The sequence below is a fragment of the Orcinus orca genome, chromosome X (genome assembly GCF_937001465.1).
Source record: "Orcinus orca chromosome X, mOrcOrc1.1, whole genome shotgun sequence".
NCBI lineage: Eukaryota > Metazoa > Chordata > Mammalia > Artiodactyla > Delphinidae > Orcinus > Orcinus orca.
In genome coordinates this window covers 33,740,083-33,756,327 of record NC_064580.1, presented here as the reverse complement: position 1 = coordinate 33,756,327, position 16,245 = coordinate 33,740,083, and the positions used below count along the sequence as shown (strand labels likewise).

Sequence of the window (16,245 nt, the reverse complement as noted above, 5' to 3'; positions counted from 1 at the left end):
AGCACAGGCTCCGGACGCACAGGCTCAGCGGCCATGGCTCACGGGCCCAGCCGCTCCGCGGCATGTGGGATCTTCCCAGACCGGGGCACGAACCCGTGTCCCCTGCATCGGCAGGCGGACTCTCAACCATTGCGCCACCAGGGAAGCCCCACGTTATGTTTTTCATATCACATTTTACATCTCTTTATCTCGTATATCCCCCCTTACATACCGTTGACCCTTGAATAACATGGGTTTGAACTGCCCAGGTCCACTTACACATGGATTTGTTTTCACTAAATATGTACTACAGTACTACAAAATATGTACTATAGTACTACACAACGTACAGTTGGTTGACTCCACGGATGTGGAACTGGTATATGCGAATTTTCAAGTGGGTGGAGGGTCAGCACACTTAACCCGTGTTGTTCAATGGTCAACTATGTCTGTCTGTAGTTATTTTTACTACTTTTGTCCTTTAACATTCATACTCGCTTTAAGCCACCATTTTACTATATATTTACCAGTGAGATTTATCCTTTCATATGTTTTCTTGTTACTAGTACCCCTTTTTGTTCAGCTTAAAGAAATTCCTTTAACATGATGAACTCCTTTACCTTTTGCTTGTCCAGAAAACTCTTTCTGTCTCCAACTAACTATCAATACTTAGATGGGGAGAGTATTCTTGGTTGGAAGTTTTTCTTTCAGCACTTTGACTATATCACGCAACTCCCTTCTGGCCTGCAGCATTTCACCTAAAAAACCTACTGATGGTCTTACGGGGGTTCCCTTGTATGTTACAAATTGTTTTTCTCTTGCTGCCCTTAGAAGTCTCTCCTTAACTTTTAATTATAATGTGTCTTGGTGTGCATCTCTTTGGGTTCATCTTGTTAGTTTGGAACTCCCTAGGCTTCCCAATCTGGATGTCTGTTTCCTTCCCCAGGTTAGGGAAGTTTGAGCCATTATTTCTTCAAAATTTCTTTCTGTCCCTTTCTCCTCTTTCCGCCTCCTGGCACCTCCCTAAAATGTGAATGTTAAGTCAGCTTGATGTTGTCCCCACAGTCCCTTAAGCTATCATCTTCATTCTTTTTTTCTTTTTGCTGCTCTGACTGGGTGAGTTCCACTGCCCTGTCTTCGAGTTCACTGACCTTTTTTGCTTCATCTAGTCTGCTGTTGAACCCCACTAGTGTATTCTTCAGTACAGTTATTGTATCCTTCAGCTTTGTGACTTCCTTTTGAAGTTATCACTGAGTTTATCCATTCCTTTCCTGATGTTCCTGAGTACAGCAACATCTTTATGACCATTATTTATTTTGAACTCTTTATCAGATGATAACTAAGTCACTTACCTCAGTTTCATTAAGGATTTTTTTTCTGAGGTTTTTATCTTGTTTCATGTGCAACATATTCCTCTGTTTCTTCACTTTCCTTGACTCTTTGTATTGGTTTCTATATAGTAGATGAAACAACCACCTCTCTGTCTTGAAGGAGTAGCCTCATGTAGGAGATGAACCTTATCATTCAACCCTGCTCTAGCTCTTGGCTGTCTCTCAACCAGCAATCAATCATGAGAAGAGGAGAGTACAAATGCAGGATAGTGGAAATGCATCGGAAATTAAAGACCAGTAACTTCTTTTAAAACAATCTTGTTGTTTATATATAGACTGCTATATCAAAACCTCATGGGAACCACAAACCAAAAATGTACAATAGATAGATACACACACACACACACACAAAGAAAAAGGAATCCTAACACAAAACTGAAGATAGATAGTCATCAAATCACAAGAGGAGAGACCAAAAGAGGAAGGGAAGAAAAAAGACCTTCACCACAAAATCCAAAACAAAATGGCAATAAGAACATACATATTGATAATTACCTTAAATGTAAAGGACTAAATGCTCCAACCAAAAGACACAGACTAGCTGAATGAATGGATCCAAAAACAAGACCCGTATATATGCTGTCTACAAGAGCCCCACCTCAGATGTAGAGACACATACAGACTGAAAGTGAGGGGATGGAAAAAGGTATTCCATGCAAATGGAAATCAAAAGAAAGCTGTAGTAGCAATACTCATATCAGACAAAATAGACTTTAAAGAATGTTAAAGAGACAAGGAAGGACACTACATAATGATCAAGGGATCAATCCAAGAAGAAGATATAACAATTCTAACTATTTATGCACCCAACAGAGGAGCACCTCAATATATAAGGCAAATACTAACAGCCATAAAAGGGGAAATCGACAGTAACACAATAGTAGCGGGGGACTTTAACACCCCACTTTCATCAATAGACATACACAGGCCTTAAATGACACACTAGACCAGATGGACTTAACTGAAATTTATAGAGCATTCCATCCAAAAGCAGCAGAATACACATTCTTGTCAAGTGCACATGGAACATTCTCCAGAATAGATCACATGCTGGGCCACAAAGCAAACCTTGGTTTACAATTAAGAAAATTCAAATCATATCAAGCATTTTTCCAACCACAATGCTATGAGATTAGAAATCAACTACAAGGAAAAATGTGTAAAAAAAACACAAGCACATGGAGGCTACAAAATATGCTACTAAATAACCAATGGATCACTGAAGAAATCAATACCTAGAGACTAATGAAAATGAAAGCATGACAATCCAAAACCTATGGGACGTAGCAAAAGCAGTTCTAAGAGGGAAGTTTATAGCAATACAGTCTTACCTCAGGAAACAGGAAAAATCTCAAATAAACAACCTAACCTTACACCTAAAGCAAATAGCGAAAGAAGAAACAAAACCGAAAGTTAGTAGAAGGAAAGAAATCATAAAGATCAGAGTAGAAATAAATGAAATAGAGATGAAGACAACAAGAAAAGATCAAGGAAACTAAAACTGGTTCTTTGAGAAGATAAACAAAACTGATAAACCTTTAGCCAGATTCATCAAGAAAAAAAGGGAGAGGGCTCAAATCAATAAAATTAGAAATGAAAAAGGAGAAGTTACAGCACATGCCACAGAAATACAAAGGATCATCAATAAAATTAGAAATGAAAAAGGAGGAGTTACAGCACATGCCACAGAAATACAAAGGATCATGAAAGATTACTACAAGCAACTCTATGCCAATAAGATGGACAGATTCTTAGAAAGGCACAATCTCCCATGACTGAACCAGGAAGAGGTAGAAAATACGAACAGACCAATCATAAGTACTGAAATTGAAACTGTGATTTAAAAACTCCCAAGAAACAAAAGCCCAGGACCAGATGGCTTCACAGTCAAATTCTATCAAACATTTAGAGAAGAGTTAACACCTACCCTTCTCCAACTCTTCCAAAAAATTGCAGAGGAAGGAACACTCCCAAACTCATTCTGTGAGGCCACCGTCACCCTCATAGCAAAACCAGACAAAGATCCTACAGAAAAAGAAAATTACAGGCCAGTGTCACTGATGAACATAGATGCAAAAATCCTCAAGAAAATACTGGCAAACTGAATTCAACAATACATTAAAAGGATCATACACCACCAGCAAGTGGGATTTAGCCCAGGGATGCATATCTGAAATGATTGTCAGACCTGTCTGGTCCCTTCTGATTACATTTATTATCTGTATCATTTTAGCCTTATCTAAAACTACTGAATCCCTTTAATCTTTTTCATTAAAATTTTTTCTTCATTAAACAAATGTTCATTCCCTCTAAAGCACTGTTTTACCAAGTCTTTTTTTATATTATATTTTTATTAGTTATAATATCACATTGTAATATAGTGTATCATTATTATATTATATTTAGTTATAAATTATTATTTTCCATGCAAGTTAAATTTGATCCTTACATGTAATCTGAAAGATGCAGACCAGGGTTAAGAAATGACAAAAGTAAAAGCCATCATGGAAAGAAGGAACAAAACAAAACAGAAGCATCAGTAACAACAAAACCTGTTACCTCACATTGGAGATCAATAATACCTTCTTCATAAAGCAGGCTGCTTGCCACTCACCTGGTCGGCAAGTCTTAATCCATATGAATACCTTCTGCAGTAAAGATTAAGGATTTTTACCAAGTCTTGAAATCACTTATTTGCTCTTTCTGAATATCTTCTGGCTGTTTTCAGTGAGACAGAGAAGAATCTAAAGAGCTCAGAAACACATAAACTGGGTTTACTTGTTTGAAGGACAGTTATACTATTTTACTTGTTTGAATGGCATTTATAGTATTTTACTTGATTTCACATGACTATATTTCTCCAATTCTCTTGCCTCAAAGACAAAGTAAGGCTAGTTTCCCAAGAAATAAATCTGTCAGTACCTTTTATTCAGATCAGTGTAACTTGCTTTCAACTCCACATTTAACATGATGAGAAGATTGAATTTTCTAGGAAAGTGTCCAGGTTTAAAATACCTTATACATCACGGCAGATTGCTTTTTGGTTTGCTCTGATGCCAGGCCTGTGGCATTCTAAATCCCAGCCTCAACATCTGTGTGTTAAATGACCTTGGTTTTATTATTCGGTAACATCTCTGAGCCTCCATTTCCTCATCTGCAAGTAGGGATGATAATTATACCTTCATTATTGGGTGTGGCTTAAGAATTGAGTTGCTATAGGTAAAGTAAAAATCGGTGTTGTAATTCCATTTTTGCCTAAGCTTTATTTTTAACCCTGGAAACTACAAGTGTGACTTTGTTTTAAAGTTTTTTTTCTCCCAAAGAAAAAAATTACTAGTCTGTAGATTTATTTCTGAGCATGCGGAAGAAACCTCAGAAATTGAATCACACAAGCCAAGCATGAAAAAAAAAATCATTTTCATGTGCATCATTGATGCTTGATTATCCCAAAGTGACTGGACAAGATTAAAAATCCACATTTTATTGTGTTTATCTAAGATTAACATTAGATAATTATCTGAAATCACATACTTATTGTGTTTTGTGCTTAAGATTAAATGCGGGGCGGGGGAAGGAGACGGTGATCTGAGAGATTAGGAAGAGAGGAGGGATCCTCATCTATATAGGTAAAGAAAATCGACTACAAATCAGATACTTGGTAGGTCTCTGTAAGTACATTATTAAAAAGTTTATTGTGGTTTAGTAGTTTGATTCCAGATTTCTAAAGAATGTGTATGTGTGTAAGGATTCCAATGTGAGTTGGAAGTAAGAGTAGATGTAAACCAAAAATGTTAATAGTGATTATATCTTTGCAATGTAATTAATTGCAGGTGATTGGTTTTCTTTTTTAGATGTTTCTGCATTAGTAAATTTTTATGTAGTATATATTTTCTGTAGTAAAGTTGGCAATCCTAAAAGTAACAGTTATACAAAAAGATAATAGTGTACAGTTTTATTGTTTAAAAAAAACTTCATGTATCTGTGTTTCATGAGTTTTCAACTTGTGATTATCAAGTGATTGTTTCACTAATAAAAATATAATTTCCAGTTTGGGGTATTGTCCTAAAATAAATGCTGTATGATTTGGGATTATACTGTCTCTACTCTTGGCTTGTTTTAATAGTGCACCTTGTGTATTTTCATCTGTACATAGCCTTTAGTAAATACCATATTTCTTATAACATTGAAATTTTATCGTAGAATCACAGAATGTTGGAATAATAATGTACCTTATAGGAGATTGAGTTCAGGGGTGGAACATTGACGACTGTGGGTCATTTGTTATACCCAGAGAATTTTAAAAGCCTTTATGACTAATAAAATATAGTACTATAAAACAAGCAGCTTTATCGTGCCCACCGTCTTACTTTCTGCCAGATATTTAAATAATATCAGTGACCTGTAGTGCCTGCAAATATTGTTTAAAAAAAAAAAGCTATTATTGGCTAAGTTTAAGCCTTGAAAACAAAGTCAGTAGCACTGGGGGTGGTGTCTGTACCAAGGTTTGGGATATAGGTTAATCAGTCAATTTGAAGCAGAGGCTTGATTGATTATGATATACAAGAATTCATTATAATCACTACTACTCATTGAATGTTTATATGCTAGGGACTTACTTAGATGCATTAGAGCTGTGTACTTTGGGGCTGGGGAGGAATATCTGGTAGAAGAGGATCCCAAACACAACCATTAAGAAAACAAGGCATTCATCTGTGAAGCATTTGAACACTAAGAGCCTACAACAGCCAGAAATAGCACAATGATGATGGGATGCCTGAATGAAAACCTCATAATTGGACATGGAAAATGGTATTTAACTTATATTTTAAAGGGAAGATTATGTTCTATATTTGGAAAGAGGAAAATCCCTTATGCTTTTTTTCCCCTTCTAATATGTCATAACTGAAAATACAAATAACACCAAGTCTTGAAGACTTTTGGTTCTGACTGACTATTGTAGGGGAGGATCCGGAGTGAGCACCATGATTTGTAACTTCTTGTCAGGGAAAATATAGGCTGTAGGTCATCTGAACCAGCGAGTCTGGTTTTGGGTTTTGTTTTCATCATGTTAACAGAACCCAGATATGTGTTCATTTGCTATCTCCTATCTTTTGATTACACTGATTTTCAATTCATTTCGTCTTGTATTTTCAGAAGGAGTTTTGGAACACTTACACAAAAGCACAACAAGGAGAGAGTAACAGAGGAAGTGACTGGTTTCAGTTTTACCTTACCTTTCCATTAATCTTTGGCCTCTTCATTATCCTCCTTGTCATTTTCCTAATCTGGAGATGCTTCCTAAGAAACAAAACTCGCAGACAGACAGTGACTGAAGGCCATATTCCTTTCCCTCAGCACCTCAATATTATCACTCCGCCTCCTCCACCAGATGAAGTCTTTGATAGCAGCGGATTGTCGCCAGGCTTTCTGGAATATGTAGTTGGGCGCTCAGATTCCGTCTCCACTCGCCTGTCCAACTGCGATCCCCCACCGACCTACGAGGAAGCCACTGGTCAGGTGAACCTGCGGAGGAGTGAAACAGAACCTCATTTAGATCCACCCCCAGAGTATGAGGACATCATCAACTCCAACTCAGCCAGTGCCATTGCTATGGTGCCTGTGGTCACCACCATCAAATGAAACTGCACACTTCTTTTTATTATAATCATTTTTAAAATACTAATGAAAGAACTTTCTAGCACTTTACCACTACATAAATGTGCATTTGACTTATTGGATTCTGACAGCATACCACTTCACATCCTCTGATTTGATTTTCATTAGTTTTGTTTCCTACTATAAATTCATTATCCATGCTCATTTTTGCTAATGGAAATATGTTAAAAGGGAAAAATACTAGTGGAGGTCTTCGTGTGAGGAGATGTACATGTGTGTACGCATATGTTTATGTATATATGTACATGCACATATGTGTGTGTGTACATCAGCCCAGTGTACGGGCAACTGTCTTAAAAAGTCATTAACATCTATCTAAATCACCTGTAAAGTTAGAAGATTACTCACCAAAACCGGGGTGGGGGAGAAGGCACCAACAACTTGTGTAACAGGTAGCAACATGCTGTTGAATTTTGAAAATAAGATGAACTTAGCATGTTTTCTGATTCGTACAGTCTTTTGTTAACCTTCTTCAACTACCTTAAAAGAAAAAAAAAATGCATGTAGTCAATCTTGACTTTAGGAACAGCTCAGAAGGCGACAGAGAAGGAAGGCACAATAAACAATACCTTGCTTATTTCAGTGGACAGCAAGAAAATCATGGGTCCTTAGTGGCATTTGGCTGGTTTCATAGGAGGGATTTTTGTTGCTGTTATTGACTGCCTCCCCCACAAAAATTAAACAGTATTTGCTCAGTATCTTTGCATGTGTCATGCTATTTGTATTAACATCTTGATGGAGTGGATATCCTGGCAAAAGAATAATTTCTCAAGTAGATACACGTATTAATGATAGGGAACAGATGCAGATTTCTCCTTTGCCCATTGGCAACAGTATTTGTTTCTCATTGTTTCATTGCCCTTTACTCTACTCCTTCTCCTACCACCACAGAATCTTCAAGCACCTAAGAATTTAGTTACAATTCCTGAAATTATTTTCTTAATGTTTTTATATAGGGTGAAGCCTTTGTCTCAAGATGATTAGGAGGCAATTTTCCATTAAATTAAGAACTGTGATTTTTATATTGTTCTCCAGTTGGTGGAGGAAGATTGCAAAGTCTGCGCTGTGCCAGGTGCACAATAAATCTAGTTATACCTGCACACAGACCTCATTGTTGCTATTTCATTTTGTATTTTCATCAGATTTTTTTTTAACTGCAGGATTTTTACTTTTCCCTTGGAGCAGGGGGAACAGGCTGCGAATGAACTGCCAACATAAACTGGCTCAGAAAGGAAAAAATAAAAGTTATACATGCACTGATGGAAAATTCATTATATCGGTCAGGGAAATGTCTGTGCCACTCCCATGACTGCGTAGTGTTGGATAAAATGGTTGAGCAGGCAGAAGGAATGCAGGTTTTGGAAGTGTCATACCGTGCTGCCTCCATCTCCAGCCCAGCCAGACTCCCCCAAACCCAAGGAAGGAGGACCCTGAACTAAGGAGTCAGATGACCTGAATTTGAATTCCGCTCTGCCATACACTTGCCAGTCTACCTTGGCAAAGACCCACATCTGACCCTCAAATTCCTCCCCTCTGAAACAGCAATAGTATCCTTTGCCCTGCCTTTCTCCTGGGGCTTAAAAAGTATCTAATGAGATGGTGTGCATGAAAGTCATTTGTAAGACGTGAAGAGCTCTCTAGGTGAAAGGTCATAGCATCGTTCTCACTGCTCCTATGAAGGGAGAATTTTCTACCCGTTTCCCTAAAATGTATCTGAGTTTTCACATAGTGAGGAAGTAGAGTAGGCAGCTCCATAAATGGCTAACATGTTCCTAATCCGAGTGTGTGGGCTCTTAGTTAAACACCTGTCATTCTCTGGTCTCTACCAATGCTGGGCCTACCGAATGACGACTGCCAGCTCAGCACAAACAGGATTAAGCAAATGTTGGAAAGGGAACTTAGATGTCTGTGTTTAGATAATAGGTTTTATAGCTTTCATGGACTAAAAATGAATAAATCTTGAACCTGGTCTCAGCAGAAATGACAATATTATTTTGAATTTGGTCATGAGTACATGGTGATCTGTGGCTTCTATTTAAAGCTGAGAGTGGGAGTGTTGGAGCCAGTGATTTGTGTGCATGTGTGTAGGTATGTATTTTGGTTTATTTTTAAAGCAAAAGTAAGGCTCCTTTTGTGTGGACTTTTTTGTCATTAATAACAGGCCTTAGATTAAACCAGCAGTTTTCCAAGTGTGGCCAGTGAACCCCTGGGTGTCCTTGAGAACCTTTGAGGGGATCTGTGGGATCAAAAGTATTCTCATAATAATAACCAAGACATTAGCTGTCTTTCCACTCTCTCTCAAAAAGTAGTTAAAAATGTAAAAGCCATCTTCCCATGAATTTTTTTTTTTGTTTTAGAAAATATAACTATTTTCTTTAAAGTGTTATTTATGTTAGCATGTAATGGACTTTTTACTTTTTAAATGAATACTTAAAACTTTTTTCAGTTTTACTTTCTTAGATGGCAAATACTGGTAGATATAAACTCCATAAACAAAAAAAGCTCTTTGGTGTCCAGATCCCCAACGAATGTTGAGTATAAAAGGGTCTGGAGACCAAAAGTTTGAGAATTACAGGATTAGACAAAGAAGCAGGATGTTCTATTACTAAGTATGTATTCTTGCAATTTTATTTTACATTCTAAACTCCTGGTATTGGACTTAATGCTGCCTCTTAGAGATACCCGAACTTCAGTATAAGAATGAATGTTGATCCTTGAAGGAAAAGCCAAATGATTAAACTGATCAATGACTACAGCTTTTTAGACTGCTGGTCACAGACCACACTACTCCACAGTGATAACTGGCATCAGCCACAGGTCTCCTGGCAGCATTCAGGTGATAATGACAGAAGAAGTAAATTGTTAAGATAAACAAAATACTTTCTTCAAGAAACAGTCTCTTCGGTTACTTTGTTTTGTTTGATATTGGTTTGGGTTTGACATTTTTAGAAACCCTTTTGCTACCCCATCTGGTTTTATAAACTGCGTTTCTTAACATTTGTTATAATTAATGGGGCTTATCTGGAATAACATATTTTTTATGCTTTGGCCTTTCTTATTACCTGATTATTACATTCACCTTTGATTATTTTTAATAAAGGTTTATTTTTACAGATATATTTAGTACCTTCCTTAAGTAGTAACTAAACTGAATCAACCAATGTGCATTTAAATGAAAGAATGGGCTTCTGGGCCTTCCAGTGGACCCGTTTCCAGGCCTCCACATGCACTGCTTGTGTCTGGAATCCTAGAACTGGCACTTTTCCGCCTCCCTGCTTTGAATGTTACAATGAACTGTATCTGTTTAAAGTAAATTAAATGATTTCTTGTTTTCCTATTGACCAGTACAAATACAGATGCTGTGTTTGATTCACTGTTACTGATGACTTCAAGATTGATGATCTGATAGGATAACTGTGGAGGTAGCTTTAACTTGGTTCTGTGTAAATAGCATGTATTTTATAATATTACACATTTTTAAACACTTGGTTTACATTAAATTATGGTATTTAACTATTTTTATGTTTATTCTAGGTAAGTTTTTTCTTACGTTTCTGTGTTTTTGGTATGCTAAATAAAGCTATTTTTAAACCCAAGCAATTTCTTCTGCCATGTGTTAACTATATTATGGTTAGGTGACAAACAAGCTCTTATTAATTGTGATCTTTTTAACATGGTAAAATTATTACATTTTTTCTTATGAATTTAGGGAATATTGGTCAGTAAAGAAATCAAAAATTACCTGGTGAAAACTTCAGGCTGTTCTCAGCATAAGAAAGAACCACCTGTACTAGTTGTGAATGATGCTGGAATGATACAGAATGGGAACACTTGCTCCAAAGGGATACATTGAGTTCCCCGCTATACTGTGGTTTGTCAATTATTCGGACTAGTGTTGTCTGCAGATACAAAGGAGCTGGGTTATTCCTCCTTAGCAGAATAGCTTGCATTTGACAGGAGAAAATGAGAAAGGAAAGCAAAGGATAGAAACATATGTGACCACAGGGCATCTCCCTAAGTGCAGTTACCTCAAAGACTAAAAGCTGATGTGCCATGTCATTAACCAAGCAAATGTAAATATGACTTGAGCTTCATGGTATAAAAAAATTTAAACTGTTTACTTATATCCAAGGAAGAATTTTAAGTATAAATTATAAGTCTAAATATACATTTTATAAGCATAAGTTTTCAGAGAATTGTCCAAAATGTCATAGAAGGTACTTTTAAAAACATATAGCAATTTCTAAAAATTACATAACTTACATCTTAACACATCCATGAAACCCAACACCTGGATCTAGACATTTCCAGGACCTGAGAAGGCTCCCTCTTACCCCGTCCCCTCCTTAAAGAGAACACTATTCTCACTTTGATCATAAAAGATCAGTTTTTAAAATTTCATACTTTGCTGTGGCCATATGGACTTGACCCTTTTCCTTTTTTTTTTTTTTTTTTTTTTTTTTTTTGCAGTACACGGGCCTCTCACTGTTGTGGCCTCTCCCGTTGCGGAGCACAGGCTCCGGACGTGCAGGCTCAGCGGCCATGGCTCACGGGCCCAGCCGCTCCGCGGCATGTGGGATCTTCTCAGACCGGGGCACAAACCCGCGTCCCCTGCATCGGCAGGCGGACTCTCAACCACTGCACCACCAGGGAAGCCCAACCCCTTTTCCTTTTTTAAAGAATTTCCAAAAACTTCAAGCTAGAAGTTCCAGAGCTGCTCTTCCATCTCTTGGCCCTCCTTGAAATCACCTACTCATTCTAAGCCTTTTCTACATACCTGAAGCTCTTTGAGGGTCAAAATTATGTTTAATGCTTTTAACTCCCTTCCACAAATACACCAAATACCTAAAAGTGAGGACTCTTCTAATACTATAAATTGACCAAACGATCAGTACCTTTCTGGCTGGTCCCCTTAATGCTTGTCTTCGTCCTAAAATTCTTATCACATGCCATTTCCTTAAACTTTGTATGATAACATTTTGTTCTCAGGAATTTTATTTACTTTATCCACTACTTTTTTTTCCTTCAGATCAAAACCTGCTATAATCTGGCCCCACAGGCTTATCCAACCTTATTTCCTTCCATAGCTCAGATGATAGATATTTACAAAAGTACCTACCTTGTGTTAGACACTAATGGGATTAGAAGGCAATGGTGTCTATAGCCCTTCTCCCTGGGGATTAGACTGGGATAACTTCCTAATCTTCTAATTTAGTGCAACCCTAATTCTACCCCATCTCACAAAGATTCTTTTTGCCCAAAGTTCTATGGTATTTATAATCAGTCATCTTTATCATGTAGTCCTTTATAGCAGGCTATGTTGTGATTTTTATAAGTTTTTAACAATGGAAACTAAGTTTGAAATTTTTTTTCATAGAGCCCTAATATATTAAACAGATGAGACTATTGTGGTTGACTACTGAAGTGGGAAGCTTGGAACCTCACCATCTGTGACCTTCCTTGTCAATCCCCCTTACTTCAAGTCAGTCCAAGTTCCCTCTGCAAACACTCGAATTTGATGAACATAACTGGAAAACCACTATAACATCTCCTTGGAAAACCACTATAACATCTCCTATCGATGTCCAATTTCTTAGTCCCTCATTTTTCCACACACGCAAAAAAGCAATCTACAGAATCTCCTCCACTAACACACAGCTTAGGGTTCAAAATGTTCTTTCTGGTCCAACTGTTCCTAGCATACTGCACTGGCCACCAACAAACACTATCAAAATTTTGTCAGAGGAGAGCACCATGTAATGTTAATAGTCCTGATTCTTTGGTTACATCATTTCCATCATCACCATACTTTTTGCTACATTTTCAATACTCAGTCCGTTTGCATTTGTGGAAATGATAGTTTGATTGTATCCACAAACCACATTTTAAAATAAGCATACAGTAATGTCAGTGAAAATAGCATGGACAGGGTACTCCGAAAGCCTGTTCTTCCACAAAAGCAGCAAATAAACTGCCCAAAACTGTCAGAATCAACTTCATTAGAACTCTGGAAATAAAGTTGATAGCAACCAATCAAGAAAAAAACTTTCACTTACCCTGCCCTTATCCCCTGCTTCCCTTCTCAGTGGCATCTTGGAAGACAACAGCTCACATTCCAGGTATAGGTTCCTAGTACCAGAAGGAGAAAAATGAACCTTATTCTCAAAGAATTGAGGTTGGTTGTTTAGCCCTTTATTTTGGCTTCCTGAAGTACCAGCTCAAAGGGCTGATGTTTATTTCACCTCACTTAGAACTTTCCCAAGGTGGAGGCAGCTACCAGGGTGGGGTGGGGACGTTCAAAACTACTTAAAACGTAAAAGCATTAGCTGCTACCTGCTGGACAAGGAGTAACAGTTGGGATAAACAATAGACAAAATGAAAAACTTGGGAGGAAAGGCTAGGGAATGAAGAGAATAAGGACTTTGAAAAACTCCCACATAGTCTTAGGAATCTATTAATAGAAGGCCAAGCACATATCCAAAGCTGGGTACATGCTCTAAAAAATCTGAGAGGCTGGGGCTTCCCTGGTGGCTCAGTGGTTAAGAATCTGCCTGCCAATGCAGGGGACACGGGTTTGAGTGGTCCGGGAAGATCCCACATGCTGCGGAGCAACTAAGCCCATGTGCCACAACTACTGAGCCTATGCTCTACAGCCTGCGAGCCACAACTACTGAGCCTGTGCTCTAGAGCCTGTGAGCCACAATTACTGAGCCCACGTGCCACAACTACTGAAGCCCGCACGCCTAGAGCCTGTGCTCCGCAACAAGAGAAGCCACCGCAATGAGAAGCCCGCGCACTGCAACAAAGAGTAGCCCCCACTCACCACAACTAAAGAAAGCACGCGCACAGCAACAAAGACCCAACCACAGCCAAAAATAAATAAATAAATAAATTTTAAGAAAATTGAGAGGCTTTAAACTCTCACCTTTGTCTGACCTTCAGGTTCTCCATAAGCAAGAAGTGAAGTTTATGATAGAGTTGTATATTATTTGGCCGACAGTTGAAGGTTTCCTCCAACACAAAGAGCCCATCTGCCAAAACTAGGACACTTTTTTGGGGGGAGGGGCATTTAGGGAACTCTGTCAAGTCACTAGCTGACCACTACAATAACAGAAACGAGACTTCTATCACATGACAAAGAGTACAGACTTCAGCCACATACGACTTCAACCACATATGACAAAGAATACAGACTTTACAAAATGAGTTTAAAATGTTACTAAAACAACAAACAACAACTAAAACAAGTAGCAAAAACAAACCCTGAGGAGGGGGAAGAATCTGATTTCCAGAGTTGCTATCCTTTAATATTAATTCATAGCTCCACCTTATTGCTTAGTCAGTATAGTACCCAGTCCCCACCATCTAGGAAGCCTGACGAGAAAACTCAGGCAACTGTGGAGCCCATCCTACAACCTCATGTGGGCAGGGTACAAAGCTAACAGTTCTATCCAACAGTTCTCAGCCAGCAACACACACACCCCCAACCTTGGAGCTCATGTAGTGGCCTCACCCCAAAATAGACCCAGCAAGCCCCAGTGGCCCAAGGATGTTACCAGCAGACATGTACAGGAACCCAACAGCTCTGAAGAACTGTCTCTGACAAAGCAAACCTGTTAAGTCTGGAAGAGGAAACCACTTACTCAAATGTGCAGATACCAATGTAAGGAATCAAAGATCATAAAAAACCAAGTAAATATGACACCAAAGGAAACTAAGAAAACTCCAATTACTAACTGTAAAGAAATATAAATTACAAACTGTCAGACAAAGAATTCAGAATAATCCTTTTAAAGAAGTTTAGTGAACTACAAGAAGACACAGAAAACTCAATGAAATCAGTAAAACAATACATGAACAAAAACAAAACTTCAAAGAAATAAAAACCATCAAAAACAAAAAATAAAAAATCCTAGAGCTAAAAAATATAAAAATATAATGAATAAACTGAAGAATTCAGTAGGGAGCTTCAAAAGCAGACTCAACCATACCAAAGAAGGAATCAGTGGCTGAGAAGACAGGAGTATTGAAATTATCCAGTCAGAGGAGAAAAAAGAAGAAAAAGAGTAAAGAAAGTTGATGGGACATATGGGACACAATGAAAAGAAACAATATCCACATTATAGGATTCCAGAAGGGGAAGAAAAAGACAAAGGGCCAGAAAGTATATTTGAAGCAATAATGGCTGAAAAAATTCCCAAACCAGGGGAGAGAAATGGACATCCAGATCCATGAGCCTTTAAAGGATCCCAAATAGGTTGAACTCAAAGACAGCTACTCCAAAATACATTATAATTAAGTTGTCAAATGTCAAACACAAAGGTGGAATTTTGAAAGCACAAAAAGAAGAGAAGTTATGTACACGGGAACCCCCATAACACAGTCAATGGATTTCTCAACAGAAACGTTTCAGGTCAGGAGAGAATAGCATGATATATTCAAAATATTGTAAGGAAAAATAAAAACCTGTTAACCAAGATTCCTATACCCAGCAAAGCTGTCCTTCAGAAATGAAGGAGGGATAAAGATTTTCTCAAACAAACAAAAGCTGAGGGAGTTCCTCACCACTAGACGTGCCTTACAAGAAATGCTAAAGGGAGTTCTTTGAGTGAAAGTAAAAGGACAATAATAAACATCATAAAAATGTAAGAAGGTAGAGTAAAACTCACTGATCATGGTAAATATATAGTCAAAGTTAGATTCTTTACTATGATAATAGTGGTGCATAATTCACTTACAGCTCTAGTTTAAAACTTAAAAACCAAATGTAAAAGTTACCAGAACTATAATAATCTGTTATTAGTTATACAATAATATGTAAACTGTAATATCAGTAACCAAAAATGTGAGGGGAAGGAGAAGTAAAAATGTAAAGCTTAGAAATTCAGGTGAAGTTAAGTTGTTATCAGTGTAACACAGGGTGTTATAATTTTAAGCTATTTCATGTGAGCCTCATGGTGAGCACAAGGAAAAAAACCTTTAGAGTTACACAAAAGAACATGATAAAGAATTCAAAGCATACAGATACCAAAAGACATCAAAACACACACACACACAAAGACAGCAGGAACAATGGATCTACATAACAGCCAGAAAACAATTTTAAAAATGACAATAGCAAGTCTGTACCTATCAATAATTACTTTAAATATAAATGGGTTAAATTCTCCAATCACAAGACATAAAATAAATGAATGGA

At 37.6% G+C, this 16,245-nt stretch overlaps 1 protein-coding gene across 3 annotated transcripts in view; it reads left to right on the top strand.

Annotated features, from left to right (window-relative positions):
- Positions 1–10,642, top strand: part of PRRG1 (proline rich and Gla domain 1) — a 151,795-nt gene extending 141,153 nt beyond the window's left edge. For all 3 annotated transcript variants that reach the window (XM_049704806.1, XM_004286379.3, XM_033417578.2), the window contains exon 4: positions 6,525–10,642. In XM_049704806.1, coding sequence (XP_049560763.1) covers positions 6,525–7,010 — 486 coding nt within the window. In that variant the 3' untranslated portion in view covers positions 7,011–10,642. The remainder of the gene's footprint in view (positions 1–6,524) is intronic.
- The last annotated feature ends 5,603 nt before the right edge of the window (positions 10,643–16,245 follow it).